A 24,443-nucleotide genomic window follows, 5' to 3' on the forward strand; every position below is an offset into this window, starting at 1 on the left:
CACGATTGACTTCCGCAGAAGCCGCCCAGTCTGAGGAGCCTCCCGCCTAGGGAGGGGGCGCCGGCCTGGGACCCCACGAGCCCGGCCTGCGCCTAGCGGAGCCGCGGAGCCAGAACCGCCCCTCCCCCGGCCTGATGGGCCCGCGTCGGAACGCACAGGGGTCGGGGGCTCTTAGCGGGAGGCAGTGGAGCTGGTTGCCCGCTGCACCTCTCTGGCTGCTGCCGGGCTGACAATCCTGGTGGGTGAGGGGGCCGCCCAGAGGTTGCCTGGGACAAAGGCCCTGGACTCTTTGAGGTTCCTTCCCCCCACCCTTTCCTGCCCTCAGTGGGGCCCAATGCCTGCCCAAGCTGTGGACACGCTCCTGCACCAGGCCAGTCCTGCTCTCCTGCCAGGAGACTCCAAGCCAGCGCAGCAGCCAGGGCCCCTCGTAGCCTCAATGCTATCTGTGTGGCCCAGCGGCAAGGGCATCCAGAGGCTGTACTCGCCCAATCAGACGGCCACGGGCGGGGGTGCGGGGTGGGGTGGGGGGTGGTGTCCTCCCTCCCACCACAAGCCCTACCAAGAGCAAAAGCTGAAAGTCTGAATGAATGAATGGTGAAGGAATGAAGGTGGGGTGGGGGTGGGGCAAATACTGGAGGGCGTGAGTCTAATGGGTCGGGTCTGGGGCCTCACTTTTGTCCAGAGGTGCGGGTGAGGGGACCATTGTCATCGTTATATAAGTGTCCCCAGGCCTCCCTGCAGTTGCTCAGTGGTGGAGGTGGATGGGGGAAGGGGAAGGGGAGGCTTCTCTCTCGGTCAGGTAAATGGGCACCAGCCGCTATGGGCACAGAGGCCGTAGGAGGAACTCAGGAGGGGTTCCACTGCTGGTTAGAGCTCAGCAAGCCCCTCCGCCAGGTTCTCCGAGCTCTCACCTGCCTCTCCCTCCTCCCCGGTCAGCTCAGGCCCCAGTGAGGGCCACATTCTCACGAAGGCCGTCCTGCTGGCCTGTGGACACACTCACAGGGCAGCAATGCCACCAATACCCACTGATCACCATGGTCAGGCTGGGGAGGGACGGTGGGAACCTGCCCCAGGGTCGGTTGGAGGTGTTGGGCTGCGCTGGGGACCATGGCAGACCCTACTGGTCACTCTGTGTCCTCTGGGCCTGCGGAGGTTAGCTGGGCTGTAGCTCAGCCTCTCACAGCTTCTCCTTCAGGCTGGACAAGGAGGGGGCCCAGGGTCCACTCAGGGCCCTGGTCTGGGGTCTCCCTGGAGACTCCTGGTAACAAACGGCCCCTCCCCTTCTGGGTGCTGGTATCCATGGCAACACTGTAGAGCCTTTCTCTCCCCAGGCCTGCTTGGATTTCAGGCCTCAGGTGAGTGTTGGCGGGAGGGCCCTGGGTCTGAGGGGGACAGGGACATCACCGGCAAAGGACTAGCACCTTTGGGGACACTTGCACTAGGCTGGGGGGCAGGATTACAGCTCCTGGAGGGCAAGGGTGACAGGGGGGAGATGACAAGGAATGTGTGAACACCCAAGTGACATGGTGCCAGGGGTGGGGGTGACCTGCTGCCCTGGCCTGGTGAGAAACACGCAGGTGTGGACACCCACGTGACTGGCAGTGTGCTGTCCTGTGGGGCAGACACACACACACACACACACACACACACCCCTTCTTGGAGAGTGACGCCCTGTGAGCCAGCGGTACCATCTTGGGGCTGCCATACACACGCACGTGCGCCGGCCATGTAAGGAGAGCCCTGCAGGGGTGCCCACACACGGGACCCAGGGCAGCCCTACCATCCTTCCTCTGAGCTCCCTCAACATCAAGAATGGACCCTGAGTCTTGTCAGGAGGCTGAAGATGCCGAGGAAAAGGCTTTCCCATCCCTGGTGGACCGAGAACTGGTCAGCGGCCACGTGGGGCCCCCAGCCAGCGCCTCTCCTGACCGTGGGGCTCCCGCATGCCCTCAGGACACCAAGCCCAGCTCCACCAGGATGGTCTCCTCTGTCAACCCGCAGTAAGGAGGGGAGGGGGGAGGTCAGCCGCTTGGGCCAGGCCAGCCAGAGAGCAGGGCCTGATCAAGTGGAAGGAGCGCTGGCCTTTCAGGTCTGCCCCGGAGTCTCTGGACCCCCGCACTCTGCGGCTGCTGTGGAGGCAGCGAGAACTGGAGATCCAGGCCCTGCGGTGGGCGATCGAGAACCACCGGGAGGCCCGACACTGCCGTATCCTGCAGGAAGTGGCTGGGCTTCCAGCTGAGAGGTCAGCAGCATATACTGCTGGTCCCCCGCCTGCCCAGTCCCCGTGCTGACCCTAACTCCGAGTTCATGTCTGACTCCAAAGTCCACTGCCAAGATCGCAGCCCTGACCCTGGCCCTGATCTTCGCCTCTAGCCCCTGTCCTTACCTGGTCCTGATCCCCCACCCCAGCCCTGAAGAAGTTAATATACTGTAAAGCCACCCAGACCCTAATCCCGAACATGTCTGTGGGTGCTGAACCCAACCTGGACGCCACCTCTAGCCCAGACCTCTTCAGGGCCTGACCTGGCCTGGCCCAGTTGCACTCTGTGCCCTCAGGCCCCTAATGACAGTGAAGAGGAGCCCCTCCTTCTCTCCTTGGCTGCCGACCCAGAGGTGGGGGCTGCTGAGATTGCCCTTTCCCCCAGGAGCTCGTGCAGCCGGAAGCTCTTGCAAAACCAGGTCCAAAAGCTGACTCTGGAGTTGGAAGAGCAGAAGGGACAGGCCCAGCTGGTGAGGGGCAGGTGGGATCAGGGAGTGGGGTGCGGACGAGGGGCGGAGGGGGCAGGCAGGGGTTGGCCTTGGCCGGCAGGGTCTGCAGAAGGCCCCGCCCTCCCCGAACAGGAGAAGGCACACCTGGAGAAGCGGCTGCTGCAGACCAGAAACACGCTGCAGCAGCTGGAGGCAGAGTTGCAGGCCTTGCAGAAGTCCTGCCTCCTGCAGCTGGCCCGCTCCTCCTGGGTGGGCCGCATGCTGCGGTCTTCCACGGGCAGTGTGGAGGTGAGTCTGGCCTCTGGGCACCCCCGCCCCCCAAGTCCGCCCTCCTCGGTCTTCCCTCCGACAGCTAGCATGTCCCCTTGAGACTGGCGCTTCCGCCGCGGGTCCCTGGGCTGCCTGGGAGGCCTGCCCCCCTCAGGCTGCCTCTGGAACCAGGACCGAGGCCTGGGGCAGGGAGGAGCTACAAGCCCTGTAGTCCCTGACACCTGGTACTTAGCAAGTGTGTGCCTCAGGCACTGGGGAGGTCAGAGGGGAGAGTGACCTTGGGCAGAGGGGAGTGCTTCCCCCCAGCCTGCTGCCCCTTGTGCAGGTGGTGACGGCAGAGACCCTGATGGACCCCAGTGACCTCTCTGAGAACGATCGGCCCCCCACTGCTGGGGAGGTAAGCGAGGCCCTCCAGGTGTGTTCTTGGCTCTGCAGTCCTGCGGGAGGGTCAGGTCATGTGCTTCTTGCTCCCTGGCCAGGGTTTCCGGCTGGAGAATGTGGACTGGAACAGCGTCGCCCACCGGTACCCCAACCTCTTCACCAACCTCGAGTCCAGCTCAGATCAACAGTAACTGCACTGGGTGGGGACTCCCTAGGGGGGAGGGGAGGGGAGGGCTTGCCTTGGTTGGTATGGACCAAACTCCAAGTTCCACCCCTTAGTGTCCCCTGGACAGGTCACTTAGAAGGGAAAGGGCTCTGGGGCCATCTCTGTCCAGCCATGAGCCCTTTGCCCAGGCTGGATACTAGGGACTGGGGCCACAACTTGGTGTGCCCTGCCCTCCTTATGGAGGCTGAATGGGGGCAGGGCTGGGGTCCACGAGCTGAAGCCACGGGCAGCGAGCTGATCTTGGCCTGCAGGCACCCCTGGGCCCCGCCGCTCCCGGAGCTCCCACCAGCCACACAGCCTGACCAGTGGAACTCAGAGCTGTACTGCCGGCAGAGTGAGCATCGTCTCAAGAGCGTCGAGTGGAGCTCCCTGCCCCTGGTGGGCACCAGCAGTTCCGGGGGTGCCGACTCTGAGTCCAGCAGCTGCCTGCTGGCTGCACGTTACCATGTGCAGAAAGTGACAGGGGACCCTCTCCAGGCGCCAGGCCACATTGCTGAGCAGAAGGGGGCACAGAGCCTCTGCGGGGACAGTCGAGCAACATGGGAAGGTGGAGTGGGCGGGGCTCCCCTGGTTTCTCCCCCTCCCACCCCCGCGGGACTGTGATCTCTGCCCAAAGTCCTAAAGGGTGTCCCCCACCCTCTGGGCTTTCACAGTAGCCCAGTTTGAGGCAGTTGGGGCCTTTCCAGCCACATCCCTAGGGGTTAAGGTGGTCTTGGAGGACGGCTGCCACCGCCTTTGCGCTCTGGCCTGAATCCACATCCCCCCACGCCCCAGCAAGTACTGCCAGGCGCTCCTCTGCTTCGCCCAGCCTCCTGGGTCCAGCCGTCTCCCCTTTCTGCGATCCGACCCTCACCTCATTGCTGCTCCTCTCCCACGTGGAGCCTCAGGGCGCAGTGGGCCAGGTCTGGCCTCACCGGAGATGTCCCCAGTGGACCCTCCATATTGGGGTTCCCCTCCTGGACAGGCCGCCTCTCCCTGGATCTCCGGAAAACCCACTCGGACAGGCAGGGCAAGAATGGCCAGGAGCCTGAGTCCCGTGCGGATCCCCACCCCCGGCATTACGGGCGCTGTCCAAGGTGAGGACGGGAGGCAGCTCCGAGCGCAAGGGCGGGAGCAGGTCTCCTAGCGGGACCACGGTGGGAGGGGCCCGAACGTCTCGGCACAGCTCCCCTGCCCGCGCTCCCGCCCCAGCCCCACGGGCTCCTGCCTGAAGATCATGGCGGTGAGCCACCGTCGGGGGTTCGTGCGCATCCTCAACCAGTCGCTGGAGGAGACGGCCGACCTGGGTGGCTTCGTGCTGCAGCAGCTGGTGCGCGACTTCCCCGTGTGCATGTACCGCTTCCCGCCCAGCACGCTGCTGGAGCCAAGGCAACACATCACGGTGCGCCCTGCTCCCCGCGCCCCTCGCGGCCCCGCCCCGGCCCCCCCGCCGCCGGCCCCTCACCCCTCACTGGCCGCCGACGCCGTCCCCAGGTGTGGGGCGAGGCGCCCAGCAGCACCAAGCGGCAGCCACCCTTCTCCTTGGGCCAGGAGCCCGTCCACTTCCACTCCAGCCGGGGCTGCGTGACCCTCCTCCTGAACCCCCAAGGCGAGGTCAGTGCGGGTCCCAGCGGGGGTGGTGGGAAGGGCGGGCTTTGCGGGGTGGAGGTGACCACCGTGTCCCCCACGGCCCCGCAGGTCCTCAGCGAGCATCAGGCCGCTCACTGCGTGACCCCCGTGTGCAGGATCTTCGCCGACAACACCGACTTGTCCATCGACCGTTTCCCGCTCTCAGAGGCCCGGCCCGGTGCCGACCTCGCGGAGCGGCAGCCCCTGCCTCGACCCCCGCGCAAGGGTCGGGTGCAGGAGGCCCGGGCCGGGCGCCGGAGGCCGGGGTGAGAACCTCGGGTCCCCCAGTCCGTACCTTCTCCCCAGGCCCAGATTCGACAAAGACCCCAGACCCCCTGCTAGGACTGTCCCCCACCTCCCCAGGGCCCGCCCTTGCCAGGACCACCCGCCAGCTATTCAGGACACCCCTCAGGTCCTCCACCTCCCCTGGCCCCGTCCCCTCCGGAACCACCCCTTCCCGCGGACAGGCTCTGTCTCTCACGAGCCCCCTCACCGCCCTTCCCCCCAGGACGCGGGTTCAGTTGCCCCGCCTGAGCACCAGAAAGCTCCTCCGCCAGCGAGAGGTGCCAGGGCGGCCCGAGGGCGCCGCCGAGACCCACCCAGAGCTCCTGCCCTCCAGCCCCATCCCCGTCCCCGGTGAGTGCGCAGCAGGGAGGGACGTGGAGGGAGGGGCGGACAGCGAGAAGGGGGCGGCCGGCCGACCCCACACCCTCATTGTCCCGCGCAGAGGCCGCGCTGGGCCTCGAGGACTGCCAGGCTAGGAAGGAACACAAGGTCCGGGTGAGTGCTGGCGCGGGCGTCCAGGCAGCCCCCGCCCCGCCCCGGCCCCGCCCTGCGGCCACTCAGGCTCCGCCCCCCCAGGTGGGCCGGAAGAGCGTGGACCGCGGCTGTCCGATGGTGGCGCTGTCGGTGCAGAGCACGGCCGAGAGCAGGTTCGGCTTCCGCTTCCTCAGCTGCCCGCCCATCACCGCGGACTCGCGCTGGCCGGTGTAGGGCTGGGCGGGGCGGCGGCAGCGGCGCCTGTGCTCCCGCGTCTCCACGACGGTGGCTGCGGGGCGGGGCGGGGAGAAAACGCCGGAGGCAGGCGGTGCCAGCTGCATAGTTTATTGAACCAACGCCGCCTACCAAGTAAACCGCATTTCTGTACACCTGGGAGTCGAAAATGATTCGCTTGGTTTCCGGGTATCCGGCCCCAAGAGGAGGGAGCTGGCCACCCCATCCCCGCGCGGGGAACCCCACAAGTCCACCAGGGATGGGAGGCGTGGTCGCACCCTGGTTGGCCTAGGGCAAAAGCCTCTGCTCGGGACCACGGCAACCCAAGGGTGGCTCAGAGCCCTGGGGCAGCTGGAGGGCTGGCCAGGGGATGGACGGGGCCCAGCTACAGCCACCTCGGCCTGGGCCCAGTCTGCTCTCTTCCAGGCCTGCTCCTCCAGGGAAGGCCAGGCCACACGGAAGAGGTGGGCAGCTGGGCCAGCGGTGGTGAGTTGGACCATCCTCTTCTGGGCTTTCCCTCTTCCCACCCTTGGTGGTCCCAACTCCTAACTTCCCTCTACCAAGAGGGTCCTCTCCTGTACCAGGCTCACTTCCCACCCCCCAACACACCCGCCCAGGTCCTCTGGCTTCTGTGAGGCCAGAGTTCACACGGGGGCTCCCACGATCGCCCTGGGGCCCTTGCCTACCGCCCGGGCCAGCCTGGCAGTGGGTAGTGGTGTACACTAGGGGTGGGGCTGGGCTGGGGCGATGAGGTTCAGGTGCGGCATGCACTGGAGGCTGGGGGTCTGGCTGCTGGATCTGGTGCTGGCTTTGGGCCTGGACAGCCTTCGGCTCGAGGGCTGGGGCCTGAGGCCACCTCTAGGGCTCTCAGAGCAGTCACTGCAGCCAGCCCCTGACCCAGGCCAGGCCCCAGACTACCCAGGGCTCTGAGGTGACGCCCCCGAAACTGCAGATCTGTGGACCCCCAGGAGCTGCTGCCCCTGTCAGATGGCATGAGGGACTTGGGAGGAGAGGGGGTCAGGTTGTAGCCCAGGGTCCTGGAAGGCTCTGGAAAAGAAGGAAAAAGATGGCATGTCAGACAAGGGCCCCCAAGGAGTCACTTGGGGCGGTCACCATGGGCAGGGCTGCAGTGTCCACTGTGGCTCCTCCCCTTAGCCCTTCACCCCCCCCCCAAGGCAGCACCCCACTGCCCCACTTCCTGTGCTCCCCAGGGAAGCTGTGGCCCCTCGGCCCTGTGACCTCTGACCTTTGCTTGAGCTGGACCCACCTCTGGGGAAGTCTGGGCTCTAGCTTTGGGTCACTGGGTCCTGTCCCCTAGGGCATGCTCACAGGCTGGTGGCCCTGGGGCAGTTCCCAAACCTCCCCTACAGAGCGAGGCCCTGGCACCTACCTGAGGGCAGGCTGGGTGGGTGTGTCCGTGGTCACCCAGAGCCCACCCGGCCCCGGACTGTAGTAGGAGGTCCTGGCACCCCTTTGTCCCTCACTGCCTGTCACCCCTCCAGCCACTCCTCCTGGCTGCCTGCCTGCTCCCCCTCCACCTTTCCACCCCTCCTGGCTGTCTCATGGCCCACCTTCCCCAGCCCCTCCCCGCAAGCCGCAGCCAGCACAGGAAGTGCAGGGCTTTGACCTGCCCTATCCCTGCTCCACCCTGGCTTCCTTGATGCGCACCTGCCCCCAGTGCCACGCCACCCCGGAGGGTCATTGGGCCAATCTTGCAGCCTACATTCTGTGGCCCCTGCTTACAACGCCCCCTCCCCGGGTTTGCCCACCCAGCTGTTCTGCCAGTCGGGTCAGACCCTTCCTCCAGGAAGCCTCCCTGGGGCCTGCTGGGTGAGGGGTCTCTCTGCCTTAAGGCCCTGCATTTGCTCCTTTCAGCCATGGTCACTCTGAAGCCAGTGTCCCTGAGGGAGGGCCTCGCCTGGCTTAATTCTGTGTCCCGAGCCCAGCACAGGCCCTATCTGCAGAGGAAGGGCAGTCCCCCTCCCGACCTTGGTCTCCTGCCCATCTGGTGGCCTTGCTCCCTTGGCTGGCCTTGTGCCGTGCTCCCCGCAGGACTTCTGGTGGGTCTGTCCTGCTTGCTGTCCCGGCCCCTCACTGCCCCCACCCCTGGGGACACTTGCTCTTTCATCCAGGACCCCTCTGGCCGCTGCTCACACTGCGCTTCTCTGGAGGGCCTTCTCTCTCTCTCTCATCCAGCCCTGGTGGCCACATGGTCCCATGGGCTCAGGGGAGGGGGACTTGGGGTTGGAACCCCTTGGTCGTGAGGCCCCACCCCCAAGAGAGGACCTCCCCGTCCAACCCATCTCAGAGCCGGGGTCTCGCGGTACCTGGGGCCAGGCTCAGGGGGCGGGGGCGAGTCGTGGGCCCAGCCTCGTCCTGCTCTTCCTCAGGGCCCCTCTGTGGGCCCCCAGGGGCGGCAGCCGCCTCCTCCCGGGACTCCAGGCACCTACTGGGGAGGGGACTGGGGTGCGGGGAAAGAGAGAGGCTGCAGCCCTGCGCCTCCTTTGGAGCCAGTCCCAGATGAGTGTGGCTCGGGCTGGTGCCCCAGCCTTGGGCTCCCGTGACCAGCCCCTCCAGCCACCAGGAGGACCAGCGAGCACTCAGCTAAGGCAGGTCTCAGCCAGAAGGGACACACAGGGTGGCGGGGCCAGGCTGGGGGGCAGGGAGAACCCACCGCAGGCGCAGCTCCCTCAAGGCCGGAAGGCTGGCCGAGGCCAGGAGGTGGCGGTTGTCTGCAGGGTCAGGCCCTGGCGCGGAGGCCCGGGCGGCCAGGTCTTCGGGCCCGGGAGGCGGCAGCCTCTCTGGGTGCGCCCCAGCCTGGGGAGGGACAGGCTGGTTCAGGGGCACGGCCTTCGGGGAGGTGCTGGGGCAGGCGCCGTCAGGCCGGGGCACGGCCTGCTGGGGGGAGCAGGCTATACCTGGCACTGGTGCCGGCGCTCCTGCAGGCCTTTGGCGGGGTTTCCACAGAGGACCCGGCCGGCACCTGAAGAAGAGGGTGCGGCTGGGCCTAGTTCGGGGCTGAGGGGCTACAGGCAGCTTCACGCCGAGGTGGGTCGCCTACCGTGGGTGAGGCTGCTGGCGTCGTCCTGTGGGGCTGGGCCCTGGGGAAGAAGGCCTGCAGGTAGGGGGCCCCCGGGGACCAGCAGGGAGCGGGGCCAGGGCCTGGGGGCCCTGCGCTGGGTCTCAGGTGAGCATAGCTCGGGGCTGCATCTCCAAACGGGGGATCCGTGGGGAGAACCTGCACAACAGTCAAAATCAGAGGTCATCAAAGCCCACGCCAGCCGGCCACCCAGGATCCCCCCAGCTGAGCCCTGTCCACGGAGCAGGGCCCCCCACCACCCGGCATCCGTGTGCCCGAGGCCCAGCGCCACCAGGGGGCAGGTTTGGCCCTCCTTTCCCCCTGAGGATGGTTGGGGAGGCCCCCACCAGGGCTGCTCACAGGGAGGGTGTCCTGGCCTGGGGGTGGGTGTGCAGGGCTCTGGGGACGGGGCAGGTGGGGGTGGGTGGGTGGGTTCGTGGCTGAGAAGGGACACGAGGCGGCTCTCCGGCTCTGAGAGACCTGTGGGCGGGGCCAGGGGTGGGGGGGTGGAGCCCTCTCCTGGGGCAGCCCCAGCCCGAGGCCCCTGGACGGCTTCCGTCTGTACCCAGCCCGGGGAGCAGGCTGTCCAGGACGCTGCCCTCCTTGATGGCCTCCTTCACCACGAGCCGGTCGTGGTCCAGCTTCCGGGAGGTCGTCAGGCGTGTGTGTGTGGCCGGCAGCTCATCCAAGACCTGCAGCTGGGGGACGAGCTTCCTGACCTCTGCCCGGTAGTTGTAGCCCTGGGGCACCTGCGGTGGGGGTGGCAGGCCTGAGTCTGGTGGGCCCGTCAGGCCAGCATTGCCCTGTAGCCGCTGCCCCCAGACCTGCTGGGGGGCAGTGCAGGGGAGCTGGGGGTCGGGGATGCCATCTCTCTCTGCCCAGGCGGCCAGGCCAGCCTGGGTCACTCTGGGAGAGCAGGGACTGCAGGGACCCTGGGCTCTTACCCATGCATGATCTCACTCTCTGGGCTCACTGCCAGGGTCCAGGGGTGCCCTCTGGCCTGCGGAGCTGCCCTGAACCCAGAGCACTGGCCCAGTGGGCGGCCGCTGTGCACAGGCACCACGAGTAGCTGGGCAGGCGTGTGAGCTCTGGGAGTGCGCGGGCAGTGCGGGGGTGTGTGCAGCCGCGGGCGGTGTGCACAGACCCCGGTTTACGCGCAGCGCTGCAGCGGGTGGGGCTGCCTCTGCACGGGGCCTGCATGGGTGTGTGTGTGTGAGCGTGTGTGCTCGTGTACATGACTCTGTGGAGACTGTACAGAACACGCGTGGTTCCCCATGGCGTGTGCACAGACCTCTTGGGGTGTACGCGTGGCCCTTCGGAGTCTGGTCCCGGCCTAGGAGGACGAGCTGGCAGCCGCCGGGCCTCCAGCAACATGGGAATGAGCTCCTAGTGAAGAAGCCCCGGCAACAGGCGGGTGTGCCCTAGGCGTGTGTCCTGGGATCCCCTGCGACCCGGCCGGAGTTCAGGTGGACAAAGCAGTGCCCGGGCCGAGAGGCTGGAGCTACAGAGCGCCTCCCCGCCCGGTGCCCACCTGGTGGGCGGGGCCGGGGCCGGGCCACAGGCATAGCGGGTTGCCCTCCAGGGTGAGCGTGGCCAGCCGCGGGCACAGCTGCAGGTAGCGCAGCTGCCCTGGGTCCTGCACACAGTTGCCCTCCAGGTCCAGCACCTCCAGCTGCTCAAGCAGGCACAGCGGGCTCAGGTCCGAGATGTCGTTGTAGGAAAGGTAGAGCTCCTGGGGGGCACGGGGGGGCTCAGTCAGGGCCCCCCTCCCCCCGCACTCCCCGGAGCGCCGCAGACCCACCTTCAGGGCCGGGAAGGAGCCGATGCCATCCAGGTCAGCCAGGCCGCAGCGAGCCAGCCACAGCACCTGCAGGCGGCCCAGGGAGGTGCCCAGGTCCCTGCAGAGGGTAGGGTTGGCTGGTCAGTGCGGTCCTGGGGCGGAGGGTCATGTCTCGGTGGCCGTGAAGGCCCTGTGCCATGCCTCCTGCCCAGCCGCCACCCACATCTGGCTGTCTCCAGGTTCAGGGACAGCTGTGACTGGCTTGGGTGGCCTCCAGGCCGAGGAAGGGGCTCCAGAGCCCCCGGGCCCCTGTCTTCCCTCCTGGCTGCAGCCGCCTGTCTTGGGCACCTTATCCAACCCCTGCAGGGTCCGGGCCTGGCTGCGGGAGCTGCCCTCGTGCTAGACGGCCGCTGCCCGCTGTAGTGGGTGTCCCCTCCCCAGCGGGGTCAGCCGGGGTGTCCTCCCTCCCTCTTTCCTCCCGGCCTTTTTTGTGGATGATTTCCCTGTGTCACAGCCCCTCCCCCTGCCCCCACCTGGGACTTGTTTGTGCCACCCTCCCTTGGCGGCCACTCCCCTGCCAGTGGGCAGGCCGGGGCTCTCCCATCTGCCCCCGACCTCAGTGGGCCCCACCTCTGCCCGCGGGGTCCTCTCAGCCTGGGTGACCCTCGTCTCCTGTCCGGGCACCGGCCCACTGTTGCACATCCTTTCTGTCAGCTTCTGGGATATTCCTTTTTGCATTTTCTCTCCTCGCAGTCTCTGCTCTCATATCTGGAGCTCAGCCTCTCACGTGTGGTCTCTGAGAAGGAGCTTGTTCTCATCCCTTCTCTCTCCCATTTCCATCTCTTTGCCTTTCCTCTGCTTTCTGGGAGATTCCCTTCTCTTCCAACAATGCTGGTAACATTTTATGTCAGCCCTCATACATTTAATTCCCAAGCGCCCTTCGTTGTTCTCTGATCTTATTTCATGGCATTCTGGTTTTTTTTTTTTTTTTTTCTGGTACGTGGGCCTCTCACTGTTGTGGCCTCTCCCATTGCGGAGCACAGGCTCCGGACACACAGGCTCAGCGGCCATGGCTCACGGGCCCAGCTGCTCCGCGGCATGTGGGATCCTCCCAGACCGGGGCACGAACCCGTGTCCCCTGCATCGGCAGGCAGACTCTGAACCACTGCGCCACCAGGGAAGCCCTCTGTTTTTGTTTTGAGGGTGCAAAGAAGCCACGTCTTCTTCCGTGTCTCTCAGAACATTCACTGAAGGTGCCTGGACGTTTTACTCCCCTCCTGGCATTGTCTGCTTCCTCTGGGGTCCTGTGGGTTTGTCCTGACTTCCCTTTCATGCTGGGGGTATTATACTATTAAGAGCTTCTTGGGCATTCAGATTGGGAGTGAGGGTCTGAAATGCTGCCTGGAAATGCTGACTCTCTGGAGATGCTGAGGTGAGGGGCTTCCCTGCGGTGATAAGGTAGCACACGTTGGTCCTTGCTGGCCGCCCTGCCCTCCTTGCCCCGGCTCCAGCAGCTCTGGTCTCCCCATGGTCCTGAATCGCACCTGCACTCTGGTGCCCCTGGTCTTGGCATCTGCTCTTCCTCCTGCTTTGGGGGCTCTGCCTGCTCCCCTGGTCCAAGTGAAGGCGCCTCCTCACCTCTGAGGTGTTCCTGGCCCGCCTCACCTTCCTGCGTCACTGGGGCCCATCTTCCGGTTCACAAATTCCCCTTCGGTTATGTCTCATCCACCGACTAACCTGCATGTTGCGTTTTTTAAGTTTTGTTCTGTTACCGTAATCTCCACCTTTAGTTACAGAGATTCCATGTTTCTCCCCAGTCTACTGCCTTCAATGCATTTTCCAATCATCTTTTAATTGGCTGAAATTTGCGTCTCATGATTCCTTCAAGAGGGGCTAATCAAACTATTTTCCTTAATTTCTTACTCATTCCAAAGTGTTGGCTGGGTATGAACTTCTTGATTCATACCGTCTTTCTGCTGGGCTGTGTAGACATCATTCTACTGGCTTTTGGCTTTGAGTGTTTCTATGGAGAAGTCTGAGGAAAACGTCCTTTTTTTTCTCTTCTTAAAGGAAGACTTGATCTCTTTCCTTGGCTGCCCCCAATATGATCTGTGTCTTGAAGTCCAGGAACTTTATTAGGATACGTTTCAGGGTTGCCAATTCAGTTTCAGTTTTTTATTTCAATCTGTAGATGAAAGTTTTCTTTTGTGTCTGACAAGTTTTCTTTATCCTTTAAACAACTGTTAGGTTCTATTGTTTCTCTTCACTTCTGTAAAGATTACAATTCTGCACATGCCAAACCTCTGCTAGTTGCCCTTCAGGATTCTTTTATTTTTTATTTTCTTTTATTTTAAAAAATTATTTAATTTTTGGCTGCATTGGGTCTTTGTTGCTGCATGTGGGCTTTTCTCTAGTTGCGGTGAGTGGGGCTTCTCTGTTGCGGTGAGTGGGCTTCTCATTGCGGTGGTTTCTTTTGTTGTGGAGCACGGGTTTTAGGCGCATGAGCTTCAGTAGTTGCAGCATGTGGGCTGAGTAGTTGTGGCTCACGGGCTCCAGAGAGCAGACTTAGTAGTTGTGGCGCACGGGCTTAGTTGCTCCGCAGCATGTGGGATCTTCCCGGACCAGGGCTGGAACCCGTGCCCCCTGCATTGGCAGGCGGATTCTTAACCACTGCGCCACCAGAGAAGCCCTAGAAAGTTAGATCTTTAAATATATTTATCAAAAAACTGGAAGGAGTAGAACAATTAAGCTAAGCATTCAGCTCAAGGAGCCAGAAAAAGAACAACAGCAAATAACAAAAGGACATGAAGGAAAGATGTAATCAAGATTAGAACAGAACCAGTAATAACTAGGAAAAACATAGAGAAGATGAACAGAGCCCAGTGCTGATTCTTTAAAAACTTAATAGACAATCCTCTGGCAGGACTGATCAAGGATGAACAGAGGGACAATGCAAATAAATGTATGGAACTTAAAAAGAGGAATAATTATGGCTATAGCAGCAATTTAAAACAACAAAAACCATTATGAACAAACTATATACCAACATTCTTGAAAACTAGACAAACCTGGTGCCAAAAGAAAGAAAACTAGACTAATAACCACTAAAGAAATTAAACAGTGATTAACACCCCTCGCCCCACCCCCGCCAAGTCCCCGGATCTGGATCAGTTTTAAAAATAAGATCTATCATGGAATAGACAATCTCTATCTTCCACAATAATTTCCTGTACAGGAAGTTTCAAAAAATTAAGCAGTTGAAGAGAACAATAAAAGGGAGGGCCCCGTCCGAGTCAGTCCTTGATTCCAGGACCAGAGAAGTACAAACTGGGGCATTAAAGCACTATCACTCATGAAGACTGATGTGAAAATTGCAAAGCAAATATTATTTTAAGGTTACAGTGATTTAAAAATAACTCATCAAGTAGTGTTACTACAGGAATGTAAGGATGAATTACCATCACAAAATCTGTCAGTGGAATCCAGTGCATAAATAGACTAAAGGAGAAATATCATTTTATGATCATGTCAATAGATGCAGAGGAACCCAGACACATACCCGTTAAGATCAGGAACAAACCAAGGATGCCTGCTACTGTCATTGCCACTGTCTAACATCGTACTGGCTAGTAGATCCTGGCCAAAGCAATAAGACAAGAAAAAGGAGCAGGAGGATTTGAGTGAAAGATAGCACTCGTAACTTGCTGATAACATCACCATCAGTATGGAAACCCATCTGAATTAACAAATTATTTGAATTAATAGGACAGTTTGGCAATAATGTTAAATACAAAACAAAGGTACACTATTGCCAGAGGTAATAGACCCATTTATAAAAATCAATTGTTTTATTGATTTAAAAAATCTATTCTAGGAAATCCAAAAAAGAGGGCATATATGTATACATATAGCTGATTCACTTTGCTGTACAGTAGAAACTAACACAATATTGTAAATCAACTATACTCCAATAAAAGTTAATAAAATAAAAAATTTAAAAATCTATTCTAAATCAGCATAGTGTTTCTCTAAATTTGCAACAATCAAACAGAATACAGCAGAATCAGGCCCTCATCCATGATTATAAAAATACTATAAGTATGTGAGAATTAATTCAGTTCTGGTTTCAGGGAGCCCTGCCTTCAGAGGAGGCTGGTGTCCTGCCCTGTCCCAAGTGGCAGCAGGGTGCACAGGTGGGGGTCCTGGTTAGCCCACTCCAATCATAATTCCATTCCCTTGCTAGTGGTTGGTGTAAGAGAGTGTATACATGATACAGTTCTGGCCAAAGAAACACAGAAGAATGCTGGGAACCTTCTTGTTCTTACTGATGGACACAGGAAGGCACATCTCCTGTTATGGGATGAATTGCATCCTCCCCCCCACCGAAATTCATATGTTGGAGTCCTAACCTTCAGGACCTCAGAATGTGACCTGACGTGGAAACAGGGTCTCTGAAGATGTAATTGGTGGAGGTGAGGTGGGCCCTAATCCAATATGACTGGTGTCCTTACAAAAAGGGGGAATTCGGATCTGGACACAGGGAGAAGAAGGCCACGTGAGCTGAAGGCAGAGATTGGGGTGATGAGTCTACAAGCCAAGGAATGTCAAAGGTGGCCAGCAAACCCCCAGGAGCGAGGAGTGAGCTGGGTTCTCCCTCTGGCTCAGAAGGAGATACACCTTGATCTTGACTTGTGGCCTCCAGACCTGAGGGAGTCAGTTTCTGCTGTTCAAGACACCTGGTTCATGGTGCTTTGTTCAGCAACCCTAGAAGACTAGCTACCACACTCCCTCAGCCCACCAACGTGGCTGCAGCAGCCCCAGGCATGGGGATGGGGGCCACATCCTGGGGGGCCACCGGCTGCGTGAGCCACCACCGGGCTACTTGTGTGCCCTCAGAGACAGGGATTCTCACCTGTTCTGTTCCCTGACATATCCTCTGTGCTTAGAACAGGGTTTGCCCCGTGGTCCTTAGGCACTTAAGGGATAAACAATTTCTCACTGCTCAGGCCGGTTGGCTGCAGTTTTCTGTAACTTGCAGCTGAAAGCGTTCTAACCTATAAACTTTACAGAAGAAGTTTAAAGACTCTATTAAAAACATTAAAGCACACATGAATGGAGAGCTATACCATATTCATGGATGTATATAACATAAAAATTAACCCAAATGAGCATGTGCCTTTTTAAAATTCCAAAACAAAACAAAACAAAATCCTGAAAGATAAGGGTGTGTGAAACCCAGCAAACTGATCGTAAAACTCAAATGCAAGAATAAGTGCTCAGGAATAGCTAGGTCAGTTTGGAAAAAGGAAAACTACGAGGAGGGTAACAGATGTTACAGATTAACACAAAGGCGCACCAATGAAGACTGTGATGACGGAGAGATCCTCACTCCGCCAGCGTGTCCGCGTGGGCCTGGGGTAGACGATGCTGGGAAAACCAACTCACCAGGTGGTGCTAAACAGAACTGGGTCTCCATCTCATATCAGGAGTGGAAGCAACCTCACAGATAAGTAGGATTAAAGACCCCAAACTGAAAAGTGAGACCATAAGTGAATAGAAGAAAAAGAATATCTCCAAGACCTTGAGGTGCAGACAAACCTCCTAAAAACACCCACAGTACCAGCCAGAACTGATGGGCTGGAACAAATCAAAATGAGGGGTTTCTGTTTAAGCGAAAGCCACCATGGTCTGAGATCGCGGGAGGAGGAAGGGTGGAGAGTCTTCAGGGGACACACACACGATTAAGTTGTAGTGAGAACTGTCCCTTCAATCATTTTAATGATCTCCAAGTTAGTTGCTGAGTTTCAGAGATTGTTACTGTGGTTTCCCCACACAGTGGTCCTGGTGAAGGATGCTCTTGTCAGATGCTGGCTGGCCTGGAAACCAGCCCCATCTGTCCTCACGTCAGTGACACTTTCAGGGGCTGAATTCTCTCTCAGCTTCGGATGAAGTGACAGCCATCACATGAAAATTACTTTCCAGTCCTCATAACACTGCCTGACGTTTTAATGTCTTGACTGTCTCTGTCATCAGCTAAGCTGTAATACTACTTCATTGCACTGTCATATTGAATTAGCTTCCTTTTACAAATATTTGTTTACTGTCACTCCGTGGAGATTTGCAAACAACATTTGGCCAAGTTTCAGGATTCGCTAACAGACAACTTAAACATTCCTTACAGTTTTCACTGTCGTTATCAAGGAATAGAACACATGTTTTATATAAATAATGATTTAATTTTTTCTTGGAATTGATTTTTTTTTTGAAATCAAATATTTTGTTTTGTTACAAATGGTAACAAATACTTAATTTTATACCTTCCACTTCTCTTTGTAGTTTCCATCCTTTATATGTTTTCTATATATTTTATTGTTCTTTGAGCTAATTTGTAAGCCTTAATAACGAAGGAGTAAATATGATTTTTTCTGTCTTTGTTAACTTTAAGTATTGACGTCTCTGTCAGAATATTGCTGAACCATGTATAGGTACTAAAGGCAATTCTGAGAACCTGCTTTCCAGACCCTTCCTTGCAGGCCCAGGAGCCATGCAGGAGCCGTGGAAGCTGGCATCCGCCTGCTTGTCCCTGCCTACGGGGGCCACGCGGCCTCTGATCTTCTTTGCTTCCACTTCTAGGCTTTCAGGTGTTTTTCAAATTCTTTTTGATGTTTATTCGACAAACAGCAGTACAAATAGGAAAAATCGTGCAAGGCTGCTTAATGAATACCTTTATCATCTCCTCTGGAAATGAGTGGATACTTACAGCCCATTTAAAACATCAGGAGAACTTTCTAGAATTGGGACTGGCCTCCCACTGCCCCAAGACGGCTGTCTGGCCGCATAAAACCAGCAGGGCTGGGCTTCCCTTGTGGGGCAGTGGTTAGGAATCCGCCTGCCAATGCAGGGGATGCAGGTTCGAGCCCTGGTCCGGGCGATTCCCACATGCCGTGGAGCAACTAAGCCCGTGCGCCACAACTGCTGAGCCTGAGCTCTAGAGCCTGTGAGCCACAACTACTGAAGCCCACGTGCCACAACTACTGAGGCCCACGCACCTACAGCCCGTGCTCCGCAACACGAGAAGCCACTGCAACGAGAAGCCCACGCATCGCAACGAAGAGTGGCCCCCACTTGCCACAACTAGAGAAAGCCTGTGCACAGCAACGAAGACCCAACGCTGCCAAAAATAAATAAATAAAATAAATTTATAAAAACAAACAAACAAAATCCCAGCAGGGTTTTCCTGACACCCATTTTGTTCAAACACCCAATAAACTCTGATATTACCTCAGCTTTGTTCTTTCCAGCCCAACGAAGTAAGCAAAAACCTTAATCTGTCCTGATTTTTGCATTTTGTCTTTTAAGCTATTAAGATGCTGTTGTGTTTCACGTGGGGCCTGAGGTCCGGCTGGGCAGTAGCGGCCTTGCTCCTCTGCTCGTCTTGCTGCGCTGATGGGGGCCGGCTCAGCCCCCAGCTACGGCCCCACCAGCACGGGGACACAGCCCTGGGCTGTGGTGAGGGGTGGGGGGATGCCCCAAATCCAGAAGCTGGTCGGTGATGAGCCGCCCAGGCTCGCGGGTTGGGGGTCCTCTGCCAAAGGTCAGTGGGCGCCTTCCGGGCACCACAGGGAGGTCCCTGGAGACCTCGTCAGCCACAAAACCTGGTGTAACCAGCCTGACCCTGACTGCAGGCTCCGGGTGGCTGGCGTCACCCTCAGCGGGGCCTCCAGCGGGCCAGGGGTGGGCGACGTGACCGGGGTGGGCGTTAGGGCCGGGAGCTGGCGATAGTGGGATGCCCAGGACCCCACCCAGGCCGGCAGCACGCCCTCCCCCATGACCACCGCGGGGGGTGGACACTCACCTCAGGGAGCCCAGGCAGCTGCCATTCAGCTTCAGCTGGCTGAGGTTGGGCAGGTGCAGCCCTGTGGGGCCACAGGAAGAGAGGTCAGCGGAGGCCCTGCTGCCCTTGCACCTTCAGAGGCGTCAGCGCCCTTTGGCCCCTGCCGCCCGACGGCTGCTCCGAGGCCCAGGGGCAGCCTTGGGCCACATGCTGTGTCTGAGGCCCGGTTTGAATGACGCAGGCCAGCAGGGGAGGGTGCAGGAGGCACCCCGTGGGGGCAGAGGCACACAGAAGGCCACGGGGCCATGGGACTCTGTGGGGTCTTGCCCCCGGGCCGCCTCCCACGGGGAACTGCAGGCATGGCCAGACCACACACTGGGCTCCAGAGCACAGCCCCCCCAGCCAGTGTCCCAGGCTCCCAGGGCCCCGGGAGAGGGTTATCAGTCCCTGGAGAGCGGGGTGCAGGGCAGGTCTGTGGGTGCAGTGGTCAAAGACCAGATCCTGGTGGGCAGGGCCCGAGCAGGCCGAGCCTTCAAGCACGGCCTGGCCATGACAGTGGAGGGTGTGCATGGGCAGGGGCTCTCACCAAAGTTCCCCAGGCTGTTCTCGTGGGTGTTGACACACAGCTCCAGCATGCTCACCAGTCGGAGGTCATCCACCTGGGCCAGGGCCTGCTGCAGGGGTCGGTGGGGAGTCAGCCCTGAGAGCTGGACAGAAGTCACACACACCCCACCCCGCCCCCCAGTGAAACTCCTGCTTTTGGCTGCAAGCCTGGAGCAGGTGGCAGGCGTTTCCCTGCCTCACCCATGTTGACTGTGGCCACGATTGGCTCCAGCTGGACGATAAGTGTGATGTGACAGGAGTGGAGATTGTGATCCTGCGTGGCTGGTGGGGCCGTTGCCAGAGAAGGGTGTGACCTGAGGTGTGCTGGTGTCCTAACGAGACCCATGGAACAGACCCAGTGCAGCTTGGGGCCTGGAGCCCAGCTCTGCTCAGCATGGCTGAGCCCCAGCCTCCTTCAAACCCATGGATGGTACACCTGCACTGTAAGCTGATGAGTTTGGGGGTTGTTTGTTACGTAGCATCACTATAGCAATAGCTGACTCATACAAAACTTGGGATCTAGGTGCAGCTCCAATAGCTACCATAACACAAATGATGAAACGATGTGACACTGGATGGGAACTGGTGGGGGGCGTGTGACGTGAGTGTTACTGAAGCTGGAAAGATGGAGACCCAGGTCATGTGACAATGGAATTTTTGGTAAAAGGGTCTCCTGTAGTAACCTGGATGGCAGAAGACGCACACAATGAACCTGTGATGGGGGTGGAGAGGTGCCAGGCAATTGTGGGCAGAGTGAGCTGGCCACAGTTCACTGCATTTGATGAGGTTTTACACAAGGCAGAGTTCAGAGCTGGTGGAGGGAGCCCAGGGGTCCTGGAACTCGTGGCTTGGAAAATAAAATGGCTTCTCAGCTCAAACCAGTAAAAGAAGAAATGAAGAAGGGCTTGGAGTTAGGATGACTCAGTAAGACTCAGCCTCAGGGAGAAACCAGTTGCCACATGCTGACTACATGCGAGAGGGTCTGGGAGGACAGAGGCCTGAGACCCCCGGCTCCAGTGACCGAGGGAGATGCTTCAGCAGCCAGGCTTTGGCATGGCGGGCACCGGACTCAAATGTGTTAGGAAGCAAGGGTGGTCCTGGGGTGCTTGGGCCACGCTCACACAGGCAGGCTCTCTCCCCAGCCAGGAGCTGGGTGGGGGAGGGGGAGGTCCCAGGGTGGACGGAGTAGCTCTGATCAAGGCGTGTCCCCAGCACCCAGCCTGTGCAGCAGCGGGGGCCGGCGGCCTGACGTGACGGGTCCACGCTGGACCAGGACCCTGGGTACTGTGGGCGCTGCAGGCCTGGCTGGAGGGCGGACACACAGGGGCTGCTGGGGGGTGTGGGGAGGGGGCCAGCGGGAGTGTCCTGTCCACCTGCAGTGACCAGACCTCGTGGACCCTTCTCCGAGTTGGTCAGGAAAGTGCGTGGGGACCTCAGGCAGCCAGGCTTCCTTCTGTCGAGTGTTGGTGGGTGCATCACCCCAGGGTCTCCAAGGGTCCCTCACCTGGGTGCAAGTGTTTGTGCGGGCTGGAGGGGTGCTGGGGAGTGCCTGGCCCTTAGCGTGGCTAATGACGGGCGAGAGCAATGGCCAGAAAGGGAAGGGGTCCGGTCACCAGGAGGTGCAGGGCTGCTCTCTGGGGTCACTGGGCAGGAACCTGCAGGCGAGAGGGCTCTGCAGAACCTGCTGGGCCCCAGTGTGGGGGTGGGAAGCAGCTGCCACCGCACCCCAGGTTTGGGAGAGAGGCTTCAACAACTGCGCCAGATGTGGTCAGTGGGACCCCAGGATGCCCCGCCCTGCAGATGGCCTGCTCCCTCCTCTGCTCATGGCTCCCTGTCTGTGCGCCACGCGCTCGGATGGGCTGTCACCCTGTTTCCCACGGGAATGAGGGGCCTTCTCTCTGGTTCACGGAGGGGTCCCTGGAGCCCAGCGCACGGTAGGGGCTCAGCAAATCTGAGGCTGGGCCTGGCTCGGGCCCTTCTGCGGCCTGAATGCCTGGGGGACGTCTGTGTCACCAAACACCTGGGGTCGGCCCAAGGGTGGAGCAGGCGCAGGGGCCCCAGCGGGCCGAGGGCATCTGTCAGCCATGCGGGCCCCTGCGCCCGAGCCCAGCCCCCCGGCACTCACCAGTCGGGCAGGTGACAGGTGCTCCTCCGGCAGCCGCCCGCTGTGGCTGCCCCCTCGGCTGCCCGGGGCCTTGCTCTGGGGGCGGGGCTTGTGCCGGCCCTGCCAGCTCAGCGCCCGCACTCGGACACTGGCTATGCTTGGCCGAGGCCCGTGGGCTCTGTCCCAGGCCTGGTCCATTCACATCCAACCTGCTGGGTGTAGGCAGAGGGCAAAGCTGCTCAGCCTCTGCTCTTCCTCTGATCCACAGCCCAGCTGAGACCCTGTGCAGCCCTTGATGTACGCATGCACACAGCAAGCCCCCAGAGCCCACCTCTGGCCCGGAGAAGGCTGTAATGGTGAAGCCCCAGCCTGCCCGGGGGCCTTGCCGTCTCCTCCCTCAGCCTGGGCTCACACCCCCGGCCTGGGCAGGCCACCCTCCCTGTGCTTCTGCCCGTCCTTCAGGGTCCACGCAGGGTGCCAGCTCCGGCCTGCCCTCTGAGGCCCCGTGTAGGCCGGGGAGGGGGGCTGCCTCGAGGTCCCGTTTGCCCATTTGCCGCTGTAACCAGCAAGCCTGTGCCTCGGGCCTTGTGCTGTGTGTCCTTCTCCACCTGATGGTCTCAGGCACCCCCCCCCCGTGCCCATTGAGACCCCCTCACCTGGAGGCTGCTTTTTCCCACCGTGGGCCAAACATCTAGGCAAGAGGGCAGCATGTGGCCCCAGGCGGCACCTGCGGGAGAGACAGTCAGGTTGGCCTCCTGGCCAGGTCACCATGCTCGAGGGACCTGGGACAGGCTGGGCCAAGGCCACAGGTCCCAGAAGTGAGCAGATGCCAGCCTGGGGGCTGGCCCTTAGGTCCTTTCAACCATCCTGATGGGGCACCTGGCCCGGCTGACTGGAAAGACAGCCATATGGGTGACCGATGCTAGGGTGCCTCTGGGTCCATCCAATGCAAATGCTTGGTCTTCAAATCCCCACTTCCCTCCATCCCCAACTTTACACTCTCCAAAAGGGGTCCCCAGCCTGTTGCTCTGGACCATCCCCTGTGGGCTGGCCTCCCAGGCACCCTGTCCCTCTTGGGCGTTACCCCCAGGGCCACAGGAGGTGGTCCACCTGCACCAGGCTCACCTGGCGTTGCTCCTTAAAGACACAGATGCCTGTGCCTGGCCCCAGACCCTGGAATCATCTCTGAGGGTAGAGCCAGAAGTCTGTATGGAAATCCTGGCTTCTTCCCTCCACCTTGGATCAGGGCCTCGCCAATCCCTACCCCTGTGCTCCCTCCCGACCTTCCTGGACTTACTACCTGATAAGACCGACCCCCTTCTACAGCCCTCAGTTCAGTTGAGTGAGTGCCTTGCCTGAGACAGCAAGTGAGCTCTGTGTGGGCAGGACACTCACCTGCCATGTCCAGTGTGCAGAACAGGGGCTCAAGAATATCCCCCAAAATCAGTGAATGTGGCAGATGCAGCTTCTGGCCACTGTTCTTGTCTATCACCCCCTGTGGATGGTCAAGATTCATCCTCCCTGGGGCGGGGGTGATCAGCTAGCCTTTGACAGAGAGGGTGGGAGGGAGTGCTGGGCCTTGGGACAAGCTGCCCGGGCTCCACGTGCCCTTGTCTGGAAAATGACCACACATCAAGGACCCAAGGAGGTGAAGGCCATGCAGGGGAGCCTCACGAAGAGCCTCACGGAATTTCTGGCCAGGATTTCTTTCCGAAAGTTCCTCTGCTGCCTGCCTTTCTCCGGCTGGTGAACGGCCCTAAGCCTCAAAGGAGGACCCCAGCACCAGGTCCCCTAGGAAGATGCTGCCCCCACCTACCCCAGGGCTGCTAGCCTTGGGCTCTGGGAAAGGGATGGGCTGGCCAGACTGTGGCCTGGGACGCCAGTGGGCCACTCTCTTCCCTTTGTGCCTGAGAACAGCTGACCTGAGGTCCTGCCCATGACTAGGCCCAGAGTATGGGTCTAGATTAGCCAAAGGTCTTGGGGTCCAAGGAGCAGGGCCTGGGTTGGAGGCTGAGGTTCCCATTGAGACACTATCCCTTCACATCTACTCACTGGCCTGGACCCGTCCACACTGTTCATGGCCCTGATTCCATCCTGCCCTGCCACTCCGTGAGTCCCCGAAGTTGGAAATGTGGTGGCCTTTCTCTCTCCACGGCCCAGACTAACACCAGCTCCTGGCCGGGCTCATCACCTCTCTGGGTCCCCTCCACCTGCTATCCCTTCTGAGGGTAGGGCCTCTCCCCTCCTAGGTCCCCATCATGGAAACTCCCAGAGTGGGTCCCTAGGCTGGGCTTGGGGTCCCTCCTGTCCCGGTGACCACGAGACCCTTAGCAGGGCCAGGGGTTGTGGGATGGGCCCCCAGGGGACCAGATCTGACAATTGGGGCATCACTGGGACCTCACTGTCTTTCTGCTCCATCCCCGGCCTCAGTTTCCCCCCCGACACGGGAGGAGACAGCGAGGCCTGAGGCCCCGGACCCAAAGGCGCGCTCGGCTCTCACCTGAGGGGTCGGCCCCGGTGCCCCAGCCTCGGGGGCTTGGTCCTGGGCGCCCTCCTTCGCCAGGCGCTCTCTTCGACTTGGGGTTGTTCTCCCGGCCGCGGGGTTGAGGGGCCTGGGCGCCAAGGCAACGGGGGCGGGGCCTTCTCTGAATCTGCAAATATTCATGAGCCGCGGGAATCTTCCAGCTCCGCGAGGCCGAGCCACGCCCCCTAGCAACGGTTGCTAGGGCGGGCGGGAGGGCGGGCGGGGCGGCGGCCAACCAGATTGGGAGGTTCGCGCGTGTCCCGCCCCGCACGCGCGGGAGCGTCCCTGGGGCTGGTAGGGCAGCTGGGGAGGTGAGACGTGGTCGAGACGGC

At 60.2% G+C, this 24,443-nt stretch overlaps 2 protein-coding genes across 12 annotated transcripts; one reads left to right on the top strand and one right to left on the bottom strand.

The window, feature by feature from the left end:
• Window positions 1–35: 35 nt before the first annotated feature.
• LMNTD2 (lamin tail domain containing 2) lies at window positions 36–6,360 on the top strand. 6 transcript variants are annotated; one of them, XM_027090615.1, is made up of 12 exons: window positions 36–2,242; window positions 2,646–2,730; window positions 2,842–2,997; window positions 3,305–3,376; window positions 3,459–3,547; window positions 3,838–4,133; window positions 4,551–4,662; window positions 4,778–4,967; window positions 5,060–5,179; window positions 5,264–5,460; window positions 5,703–5,830; window positions 6,056–6,360. In XM_027090615.1, the coding sequence occupies exons 1-12, from the start codon at window positions 1,944–1,946 to the stop codon at window positions 6,358–6,360; spliced, it is 2,049 nt and encodes a 682-aa protein (XP_026946416.1). In that variant the 5' UTR covers window positions 36–1,943. The 6 variants fall into 6 exon arrangements, with proteins under 6 accessions (XP_026946416.1, XP_026946418.1, XP_026946420.1 ...); XM_027090617.1 differs by having other exon boundaries at window positions 5,311–5,460; XM_027090619.1 differs by having other exon boundaries at window positions 3,838–3,920.
• On the bottom strand, window positions 6,283–24,425 carry LRRC56 (leucine rich repeat containing 56). 6 transcript variants are annotated; one of them, XM_027090624.1, is made up of 13 exons: window positions 24,088–24,425; window positions 22,244–22,314; window positions 21,609–21,799; window positions 19,467–19,554; window positions 18,902–18,962; window positions 11,068–11,164; window positions 10,798–10,998; window positions 9,832–10,015; window positions 9,249–9,425; window positions 9,106–9,170; window positions 8,862–9,004; window positions 8,515–8,648; window positions 6,283–7,234 (listed from the first exon to the last, which is right to left on the bottom strand). In XM_027090624.1, exons 3-13 carry the CDS (start codon window positions 21,783–21,785, stop codon window positions 6,942–6,944), a joined length of 1,620 nt encoding a protein of 539 aa, XP_026946425.1. In that variant the 5' UTR covers window positions 21,786–21,799; window positions 22,244–22,314; window positions 24,088–24,425; the 3' UTR covers window positions 6,283–6,941. The 6 variants fall into 6 exon arrangements, with proteins under 6 accessions (XP_026946425.1, XP_026946424.1, XP_026946427.1 ...); XM_027090623.1 differs by having other exon boundaries at window positions 10,798–11,164; window positions 21,609–21,796; XM_027090626.1 differs by lacking the exon at window positions 10,798–10,998.
• Window positions 24,426–24,443: the final 18 nt, after the last annotated feature.

The sequence above is a fragment of the Aethalodelphis obliquidens genome, unplaced genomic scaffold (genome assembly GCF_003676395.1).
Source record: "Aethalodelphis obliquidens isolate GAN/ISIS:26980383/991018 unplaced genomic scaffold, ASM367639v1 scaffold69, whole genome shotgun sequence".
Taxonomy (NCBI): Eukaryota; Metazoa; Chordata; class Mammalia; order Artiodactyla; family Delphinidae; genus Aethalodelphis; species Aethalodelphis obliquidens.